Source organism: Poecilia latipinna, unplaced genomic scaffold (genome assembly GCF_001443285.1).
Source record: "Poecilia latipinna isolate Pla-1442-1.1 unplaced genomic scaffold, P_latipinna-1.0 Scaffold2316, whole genome shotgun sequence".
NCBI lineage: Eukaryota > Metazoa > Chordata > Actinopteri > Cyprinodontiformes > Poeciliidae > Poecilia > Poecilia latipinna.
The window spans coordinates 76,834-87,457 of NW_015114932.1; the positions used below are offsets into that span (position 1 = coordinate 76,834).

Sequence of the window (10,624 nt, forward strand, 5' to 3'; positions counted from 1 at the left end):
GCTTTAGTCCAAACTGGATGAGGTTTTACATTTATTTTGCTATTAGAAAATCACTACCTTACTGCATTTGGCTTTTTTATTATTTATTTGTTTTTTGCTGTGGGTTTGTGAAAAACAACCCCTTTTTTATGTTTTTCTTGTCCCTTTCCCCATCATGTTTTTCTTTGTATTTTTCTCCGGTTTTAGTAAAATGATGTAGCATTTTGGTATGAAAATACAAATCAGCAATCCAAAACTGGAGGCCAGAATAGCAAATATTTCCACAGCGACACTGAACTTCCCAGGAGAGCTGACGTACGCTGGGATGAAAGTGATCCAGACAGCGCAGAATATCAGCATGCTGAAGGTAATCAGTTTAGCTTCGTTGAAATTATCCGGTAACTTTCGAGCCAGAAAAGCAAAAAGAAAACACAACATGGCGAGGAGACCTATATATCCAAGCACAGACCAGAAACCAATGGTGGAGCCTAAATCACACTCCAGAACAATTTTATCTTTGAATTCCTTAAAGTTCTTGATTGGAAGTGGAGGAGCCATTGTTAACCAGATGATGCAGATGATAACCTGTATCAGAGTAAAACCCAGAACACTGACTCTCTGCTGCGTAGGCCCAAACCATTTTGTGATATTTCTCCCTGGAAGCGAAGCTTTGAAGGCCATTAGAACCACTATGGTTTTGCCCAGAACGCAGGAGATGCAGAGGACGAAGGTGATACCGAAGGCCGTGTGCCGCAGCATGCAGGACCAGTCAGACGGCTGGCCGATGAACGTCAGAGAGCAGAGGAAACACAGAGTCAGGGAGAAGAGCAGCAGGAAGCTCAGCTCAGAGTTGTTTGCCCTCACAAGAGGAGTTTTGCGATGTCTGAAGAAAATGGCTGCAACAAGAGCAGTCATGCAGGTTCCAAATAAGGAAGCTGTTGTTAGTAACGCCCCCATAATTTCCTCATATGAAAGGAACAGCTCCTCTTTCTTTATGCAGGCATCTCTTCCCTCATTTGACCAGAACTCTGGGAAGCATTTCAAACAGGAGATAGAATCTGCAAAAAAAATAATATTAAAGCGTATTATTTACTTGGGATATGTCATTTTGGGGAGACGAAACTCAACAAATGCTGTACCTGGTTTTATAAACTGTTAATCTAACAAATTGGAATCCTATTAAAATGACATTAATTGTGAAAAGAGAGACTCCAGCAGATCTTGAACTTTCCTTGTCATGTGATCTGTTCCCAGCTTATTTTACAAGCTCATCAAGTCACGTGAAAACAGAGTAAACATGCTAATATTTGCCTTTCGTTCCTGCAAAGTGCTTACGTTTAATACAGAGTTCACTGAAGACTGCAGCTCTACATGCCGAGTCACCTGTAAATGATGTTTCTATGCACATTTTAAGCACCATGTTGTCAGAATAATGTACCAGATTTCTAGTATCCAGTCGCCATGTCTTGGAGTAACGTAACAATGCTGACCTGCAACAACACAAGTGTCTGTTTCTGATTGGAGAGACCACAGTTTTCTGAACATCATTGATGATTCAGATTATATAAGGAAGTGTGTTGTTTTCCTGCTCATGAATGGCAGTAATTTTGGTTAATTATCTGACTGGGTCTCTGAAACCAGTCAAAGAATAACAGATTCTAATTATTATTATTATTTTTACACTATTAATGAATCATCTATATTCGTCGGGCTGCACAGTGACGCAGTTGGTAGAGCTGTTGCCTTGCAGCAAGAAGGTTCTGGGTTTGATTCCCGGCCCCGGTCTTTCTGCATGGAGTTTGCATGTTCTCCCTGTGCATGTGTGGGTTCTCTCTGGGTACTCCGGTTTCCTCCCACAGTCCAAAAACATGACTGTCAGGTTAATTGGCCTCTCAAATTGCCCCTAGGTGTGAGTGTGTGTGTATGCATGGTTGTGTGTCTCTGTGTTGCCCTGCGACAGACTGGTGACCTGTCCAGGGTGAACCTCGCCTCTCGCCCGGAACGTTAGCTGGAGATAGACACCAGCACCCCAGCCGACCCCACTAAGGGACAAGGGTGTAAAGAAAATGGATGGATTTATATTTGTCGAGTCAAATTATAGCCATAGTAATGTGAGCTGGTGATATGCAAGTCAGAGTAATTTAATTTGCTTGAGTGACACTGAACCTGTGGCATTGCTAATTTCTCCTTCTGCACATCGCACGCAGTCGTAACAGCAGACAGGTTTTCCTTTCTGGAGGACCTTATGTGTGCCGTGAGGACACTTCTCACTGCAAACTGACACAGGGACCTGCAAAAGCAAAACACACATAAATATGTAAATATATGATTTCAAACTTTACTTCTGATGCAACACGGTGACAAATGAAACATGCTGGAATGAATGTAGTTTTTTTACGCTGTTAGCTGGTTACCTGTAGTGAGTTTTTAGCCCAGATTAAAGACATGTTCTTCACACTCAGTTGTCTATCTTCAGGTAAAGACGCATCATATATTCCAACACCGACAAATTCAACTGTGTCGTTTTCTCTCGGCTGCCAGTTTATTATTTCGTATTTTGCTGGTGGGTCTCCATTGTCGTTGAAGTAGACAAAGTCTCCTTCCTTTGTTTTGAAGTGGATCTTTTGTAGTTGCTGTAAAACCTAAAAGAACAAAAACTACTGTGAAGATGAAGCAAAGCAGAAGCCGACCTGTGATTAGGAAATGTTCTTTAGAAATGTATTTTTTGGTATCATGTTCTACTAAGACGAGTCAAAACACCAGGTAAACTTACTGTGTACGGATTTAGCTGGACGTTCTTGTCACATGTTTTATTGCAGTTGAGTATTTCATGCAGAGCGTGAGCCACTGCATAAACCCCTTTATAGACATTGTAAAATATTGGCATGAGTGACATGTCAGTGAAGCTGTTTTCTACTCCGGTGAGATCTTCCTCTCCGGTGCATTTTTTCTGAATCTCCCCAGAGTTTGACTGATTGAACTTACAGCTGAACAACGCCTCCCAGAACTCCCCAAATAAGACACTGTTTGATGAATTCAGCGGCTTAACGTTAAACATGAACTTTTTGATTCCGCTCACGTGCGTTTTAGGGATGGAGAGCCCTATAGCTCCATCCAGAATATGACTTTTATCCATTGCCGCAATTTGAGAATCGGAAATCCAGCCTTCGGTTCCCACCCACTGGTAGCCAGTCAGATTGTTCCTTGAAAATTCATGCAACAGCACATCCCAGTCCATGTTGGAAAGGAAAGTAACAATGACCTTTGAGGTAGATGTCTTAATAATCTCAATTATTTTTTGTATTTTCTCCAGTGGATCTGTTCTAAAGAACGATATGGAGTACTCCACACATACACCCAGCTGCTGCGCGGTCGCTATGAACGTCGCCATGCCGTTGTTTCCGTAGTCGTCGTTGGTTCTGACGGCACCGATCCAAGTCCAACCAAAATACTTGACCAGTTGGGCCAGAGCTCTGCTCTGGTAATAGTCGCTGGGTATTGTTCTCAGAAATGACGGGTACTTGGTTTTATCACTGAGACAAGCACATGTGGCAAAGTGGCTGATCTATTAAAAAAAGACAAACATTTTAAAATAATTGCTAAACAAAGATATATTTTTTTTTACTTGAATTTTTATCTTTTTGTTTTCACCCACCATTGGGATATGAAAGGGTCCTATCGCAGTCGCTATGGCTGCTGTAGGGGAGGAAGATGTTTCTCCCATTATCACCTGAACCTGTGCAGGTCTTGTACATGCCTCTGCAGGTAAAGCCTCAATGTCATTACTATTGAGCAAGGACAAGGCAACTCTTACACTTCTGGCAATGGAGCCACAGGTATCGTACATTTTGTAGCCCAGAGTAACTCCCGGCAGTAGATCTGAACTGTTGTTAATTTCCTCAATGGCAAAAAGCATGGCTTGAGCAAACTGGAAGTCTCTGAAATTTAAGCTTAAACACAGTTTTGAATAATGAAAATAGGACCAAAAAATAAAAGAAAAGAAAAAAAGAAATAGTCTTTAAGTTGACATAAAAAATAAAATAAAATATACAAACAAAATCAGTCAAAAGAACGAATGATCTTTACCGAATTAGCTGTGTAATTCACCTGGTGCATTGCAGTCTCAGAGGGCTTTGTTCATAGTTATCTTGGCTGTTTTTCCAGCTGCTGTGGAAAGAGAAGATTCCTCCCAACATTATGTCCCCATTCCTAATGAGCTGTGCGTCCTCCAGGTCCCCTATTTGTGTGCAGGCTGGTTCCTCTGCATGAGAAGAGGACGCCACTATCAGCCAATAAAAAACGGTCCACCTTTGCCGTGGCCATGTCTGTGTGGACGCCATCCCGACACAAAGAAACGAGCTGGAAACCCTCACCTGAATATTTATACGCTGTGGACTTGCATGAGCTTCAATGACAAAACATTAATGGTTTGTCTAACCCACAGGTTGGGGTGAGGAAAAGGGAAAACCCAAATAAATATGTCCAAAGGTACAGAAACACTTTACAGCAGCTTCTTTTGCTGTAAGAGTTCTACAGCAATATTTGCACATTTTTAATGCCATTTATATAACATGAAAAAATTGTACTTACAACATAGTGTAAGTCTAATATTCTTACTTTCTTTTTATTGAATAGGATTTGAATGACTTTCTCAGCCTTTTTTAAAGGTTTTATTGGCTCTAGTGGCCTTTAATTGATAGTTAGTTGACAGGAAGGTGGGTAATGAAAGAGGGGGAAGACATGCGGCAAGAGTCACCAGGCCAGGAATCGAACCTGTGACATCTGTGTTGAGGACTGAGGCCTCCATATGTGGGTTGGGCTTTGCCCTTTGCCCCTGTGCCACCACAGCACACCCCTCTCAGCCTTTCCTTTACCGTAGTTTCAGACAGGAAACTACGGTTTAGGTGGAATGTGTAAGCTGGAAAGTGACAGAACCGTCTACAACATATAGAAGAGTTAAGCTGGGAAAATATAAAAGCAAACATCAATAGTACAATGAAATCAAGTGGCACTTTATGACATGTTAGAAGATTGGATTATTGTCTCATAACCTGCTTTTGGCCTGTTCACAGCTTTGTCCCAGCAGATGTTTATTCACCACTGAATATGAACGTACCTCTGAAATCTTCACAGTTTACTACTGAAGTGACTTCTGCATGCAATTGATTCGACTGGACTTAGTTTTATTTAGAAACATTCCAAGTGAAAGAGGAAAAAAGCAAATACATTCAACACTTCAGATTTTTATTTGTAAAACAGCTTGAAAACCATGCATCCATTAACTTTATTCTATGTATTATGTATTCCTGATCAAAAGGCCTTTTTCAGCTCTTTTGGTACAGCTCCCAAAGAAGTTTTAGCTTGATTTGTAAAATAGGAATGCTTTTTGTGAAATATTTTATCAAATCTTTAGTTTTTATTTAACAAAAAAAACAAATAACCAAAGCACTCCAAGCAAACCCACTGAATAGAACCATAGTAGAGACAGAACCAAACTCTATAGCCAAACTACGTCCTCAGTGCAGGTTGGATTTCAAAAAAATCTATTGTCCCAACTATTATTTGGTTCCTCATCTGAGTTAGTATTTGTCCTGTTTTTGAGAACACTCTCCAAAACAAAGCTCTACTGCGAGCAGGTTGGAGCCACTGAGAGTGAGAGCTGAGCAGCTAAAGGAAGAAAAAGTTGCATGTGATGGGAGTGTTTGTTTGATTTCATTGAGTGTCTTATGAACTCAACAAACCTGCCCTCGCCAACACATGACTGGTTTAAAAAATTATTTTGGGGCACCTTTTCCCATCATGTTCTTTTTGGTGTTTTTTTCTGGTTTCAATAACATGATATAGCATTTTGGAATAAAGATACAAAATAATAATCCAAAACTGGAGGCCAGGATAGCAAAGATTTCTACAGCAACACTGAACTTCCCAGGAGAGCTGACATACGCTGGGATGAAAGTGATCCAGACGGCGCAGAATATCAGCATGCTGAAGGTGATGAATTTGGCTTCGTTAAAATTATCAGGCAGTTTACGAGCAAGAAAAGCACAAATGAAACACAACATGGCGAGAAGTCCTATGTACCCGAGCACAGCCCAGAAACCCACAGCAGAACCCAACGAACACTCCAGGATGATTTTGTCTTTAAATTCTTTAAAGTTCTTAGATGGAAAAGGTGGAGAGATGCTTAACCAGAGGATACAGATGATCACTTGTATCAGAGTAAACCCCAGAACACTGACTCTCTGCTGCGTAGGCCCAAACCATTTCATCACGTTTCTCCCTGGAAGTGTGGCTTTAAACGCCATTAGAACCACTATGGTTTTCCCCAGGACACAGGAGATGCAGAGGACGAAGGTGATGCCGAACGCCGTGTGCCGCAGCATGCAGGACCATTCAGACGGCTGGCCGATGAACGTCAGAGAGCAGAGGAAACACAGCTTTAAGGAGAAGAGCAGCAGGAAGCTCAGCTCAGAGTTGTTTGCTCTCACAAGAGGAGTTTTTCTGTATTTAATAAAAATGACTGCGACAGCGACAGTCACGCATGTTCCAAACAAAGAAGCCGCAGTGAGCAGTGATCCCATAATTTCTTTATATGAAAGAAACTCTGCCTCCTTCTTTATGCAGGCAGTTCGATTTTCATTTGACCAGGATTCAAGAGGGCACCGCACACAGGTGACAGAATCTGTGAAATCACAGCAAAACAGATGTTGAGCTAAGTGAACTGGTCTTGATCTTATAACTGTTTAATATTTGTATCCACTGAAATTTAGATTTGATGCAGTAGGATATATGTGATCAATGACCAATACTTAAATAAAGCAATGATAGACATGAAAAATATGGACACATAGATAAATAAATACTAACTAACCTGTGCTGTTGCTTATTTCTCCCTCTGCACATCTTATGCAGTCAAAACAGCAAACAGGTCGTCCCTTCTGGAGGACTTTTTGTGTTCCTGGCGGACACTTCTCACTGCAAACTGAAACTGGCAACTGCATAAAAATACAGTCCAAAGACAGAAATACCACAGATTGTGATGACTTTTTCAACTATTTGAAATCATACCAGAATTAAATAATGTGGCAACTTACCTGGAGTGAGTTTTTAGCCCAAACTATTGACCCAATTTTCACATTCAGCTGTTTATCCGCTGGCAATGATGCGTCATAAAGACCAACGGCCGCAAAGTTCAATATGCCATCTTCACTCCGCTGCCAGTTTATAATCTCATATTTTGCTGGCGGATCTCCATTCTCGTTAAAATAAACCTCGTCTCCTTCCTTTGTTTTAAAGTGAATCCTTTGTAAGTGCTGTAAAATCTAACACAAGATGAATCATGACTAATAATAAATGTGGCAAAGGGCCGAGCTTTGAGTAAAAAAATGTTCTGTAGACATCATATTATTAAACTTACTGTGTACGGATCTAGCTGTACATTGATGTCACATGTTTTATTGCAGTTGAGTATTTCGTGCAGAGCGTGAGCCACTGCATAAACCCCTTTATAGACGTTGTAAAATATTGGCATGAGTGACATGTCAGTGAAGCTGTTTTCCACTGTAGTTATATCTTCCTCTCCGGTGCATTTCTTCTGAATCTCTGCCGAGTTTGATTGCTTGAACTTACAGCTGAACAACGCCTCCCAAAGCTGTGTAAATAACTCACTATTTGATGAATTCAGCGGCTTCACGTTAAACATGAACTCTCTGAGGCCACTGACATGCGCTTTGGGGATGGAAAGGCCTATAGCTCCATCCAGAATACGATTTTTATCCATCGCCGCAATCTGAGAATCAAACATCCAGCCTTCGGTTCCCACCCACTGGTAGCCAGTCAGATTGTTCACAGAAAACTCATTTAGCAACACATCCAAGTCCATGTGAGAGAGGAAGGCAACAACAACCTTTGAGTTGGATGACTTAATAACCTCAATTATCTTATGTATTTTATCAGGTGGATCAGTTCTAAAGAACGATACAGAATACTCCAGACAGATGCCCAGCTGCTCTGCAGTGTCTGTGAACGTCGCCATGCCGTTGTTTCCGTAGTCGTCGTTGGATCTAACAGCTCCGATCCAAGTCCAACCCAAGTGTTTGACCAGATGGGCCAGAGCTCTGCTCTGGTAATAGTCACTGGGTATTGTTCTGAGAAATGAGGGGTACTTAGTTTTATCACTGAGACAAGCACACGTGGAAAAATGGCTGATCTGATGAAGAAAAAAAAAACAATACTGCTTTTTATTTTAACAAATTGTTTTGTAAAAGAAAATGCTGAACAAACTACATGGACATTTTCACCCACCATTGGGATGTGAAAGGGTCCAACAGCAGTGGCAATGGCTGCACTGGGAGAGGAAGACGTTTCTCCCATTATCACCTGAACCTGTGCAGGTCTTGTACATGCATCTGCAGGTAGAGCCTCAATGTCATTACCGTTGAGCAAGGTCAGCGCAACTTTTACACTTCTGGCAATGAAACCGCAGGCATCGTACATTTTGTAGCCCAGAGTAACTCCCGGCAGTAGATCTGAACTGTTGTTAATTTCCTCAATGGCAAAAAGCATGGCTTGAGCAAACTGGAAGTCTCTGAAATTTAAGCTTTGAAGAAAAACATGTGAAATCATAACCAATTTGATCTTCATTTCAACAACATGCAAGATAACCGAGTCACTTTTATACCAGCGTAGCGTCGTGATTCACCTGGTGCATTGCAGTTGCCGAGGTTTTTGTTCATAATCATCTTGACTGTTCCTCCAGCTGCTGTGGAACGAGAAGACTCCTCCCAACATAATGTCTCCTTTCTTTATCAGCTGGGCATCCTCCAGGTCGCCTCTATGCGTGCAGGTTTGCTCCTCAGCCAGAGACAAAGACGACGCCAACAACAAACAGAAAAGCTTCAGTCGCCACTCCGGCCGCCACCCTGCAGACATTGTGCCGGGTGAAAGAACCGTGTTTAAAAACCTGCACGAATATTTATACTTTATGTATTCACTTGAGATGTAATGAATAAACAATGTTGCTTTAACCTCCTGGGAGGGGTGAGGAAGAGGGAAGGCCCTAGTAAATATGAGTAAAATACAGAATGGTTTTATTTTTTTATTTTGCAGAAGTTTCATTTTCAAACTTTTTTAGCATGACATTTACCTCAAACTTCTGCAATTAAAAAAAAAAGCAAATTTAATGTTTATTTTTTTCAAAATCTGTACAATTTCTAATAGTTAGGAAAAGGTGATTTCTGTTTGGTTGCCATGGTTAAAGCAATGGACTGCTTGAAAGCAAAGTTGGGAAATGTCACCGTGTTGTGATGGTTTAGTATGAATAATCTGTGGGGGGAAAAAAATCAAGCTCCTCCACATCCACTTTAAGCTTTTATTGCCATCTACAGAAATTCACTGTTCCCGGTCAGAAACAAACAACCAATCAGAGTCAGGAGGAAGGTCTTAGCTCCGTCAATCATGCTGCTGCATCCGAAGCTCAAGATGCAAATGGAAAAGAAACAACTTACTGTTTGAGGAAAACTGTTTATCCACAGGCGTTTAACTTGGGCGGCCATGTTAACTAGCCTCTGCTACGCTAGAGCTTTTGCAGAAGCTGTAGCGTGGCAGAGAGCAGGGATGAGGGTGTGAGCAGCGCGTACACATACACAAAAAAACAAACAAATAAAGTAGCTGTGAACCTTTAGCCGGGAATTATTTTTAAAAACTTTTATTTCAGCTTTATTTATACAGGTTGTCCTATTGAGATTGAAGCATATGAACTGAGGCATAGAAACATTTTAAGTCACACAGTTATTTCAGAGCACCCTTCCCCATCATGTTCTTTTTTGTATTTTTTTCTGGTTTTATCAGCATGATGTAACATTTCGGAATAAAGATACAAACTAATAATCCAAAACTGGAGGCCAGGATAGCAAAGATTTCTACAGCGACACTGAACTTCCCAGGAGAGCTGACGTACGCTGGGATGAAAGTGATCCAGACAGCACAGAATATCAACATGCTGAAGGTGATGAATTTGGCTTCGTTAAAATTATCAGGCAGTTTACGAGCAAGAAAAGCACAAATGAAACACAAGACGGCAAGAAATCCTATGTACCCGAGCACAGCCCAGAAACCCACAGCAGAACCCAGAGCGCACTCCAAGATGATTTTATCTTTGAATCCTTCAAAGTTTTTGGATGGAAAAGGTGGAGAGATGCTTAACCAGAGGATACAGATGATCACTTGTATCAGAGTAAACCCCAGAACACTGACTCTCTGCTGCGTAGGCCCAAACCATTTCATCACGTTTCTCCCTGGAAGTGTGACTTTAAATGCCATTAGAACCACTATGGTTTTCCCAAGAACACAGGAGATGCAGAGGACGAAGGTGATGCCGAACGCCGTGTGCCGCAGCATGCAGGACCAGTCAGACGGCTGGCCGATGAATGTCAGAGAGCAGAGGAAACACAGCTTTAAGGAGAAGAGCAGCAGGAAGCTCAGCTCAGAGTTGTTTGCTCTCACAAGAGGAGTGTTCCTGTGTGTGACAAAAATGACTGCGACAGCGACAGTCATGCATGTTCCAAACAAAGAAGCCGCAGTGAGCAGTGATCCCATAATTTCGTTATACGAAAGAAACTCTGCCTCCTTTTTGATACAAGCGTCT

The 10,624-nt window shown here is 41.5% G+C and overlaps 3 protein-coding genes across 3 annotated transcripts in view; all 3 read right to left on the bottom strand.

Moving 5' to 3' along the window:
* Positions 1-126: 126 nt before the first annotated feature.
* On the bottom strand, positions 127-4,190 carry LOC106937313 (extracellular calcium-sensing receptor-like). Its single transcript, XM_015018745.1, has 6 exons — positions 4,087-4,190; positions 3,635-3,917; positions 2,753-3,544; positions 2,394-2,621; positions 2,146-2,269; positions 127-1,037 (listed from the first exon to the last, which is right to left on the bottom strand). Exons 1-6 carry the CDS (start codon positions 4,173-4,175, stop codon positions 127-129), a joined length of 2,427 nt encoding a protein of 808 aa, XP_014874231.1. The 5' UTR covers positions 4,176-4,190.
* Positions 4,191-5,682: 1,492 nt separating this feature from the next.
* Positions 5,683-9,022, bottom strand: LOC106937310 (extracellular calcium-sensing receptor-like). The gene is made up of 6 exons (XM_015018743.1): positions 8,681-9,022; positions 8,284-8,578; positions 7,397-8,188; positions 7,074-7,301; positions 6,851-6,974; positions 5,683-6,661 (listed from the first exon to the last, which is right to left on the bottom strand). The coding sequence occupies exons 1-6, from the start codon at positions 8,908-8,910 to the stop codon at positions 5,754-5,756; spliced, it is 2,577 nt and encodes an 858-aa protein (XP_014874229.1). The 5' UTR covers positions 8,911-9,022; the 3' UTR covers positions 5,683-5,753.
* Positions 9,023-9,704: 682 nt separating this feature from the next.
* The window catches only part of LOC106937311 (extracellular calcium-sensing receptor-like), a 6,552-nt gene continuing 5,632 nt past the window's right edge, over positions 9,705-10,624 (bottom strand). Inside the window, exon 7 of the mRNA XM_015018744.1 lies at positions 9,705-10,602. Within this exon, the coding sequence (XP_014874230.1) occupies positions 9,769-10,602 (834 nt within the window). The 3' untranslated portion in view covers positions 9,705-9,768. The remainder of the gene's footprint in view (positions 10,603-10,624) is intronic.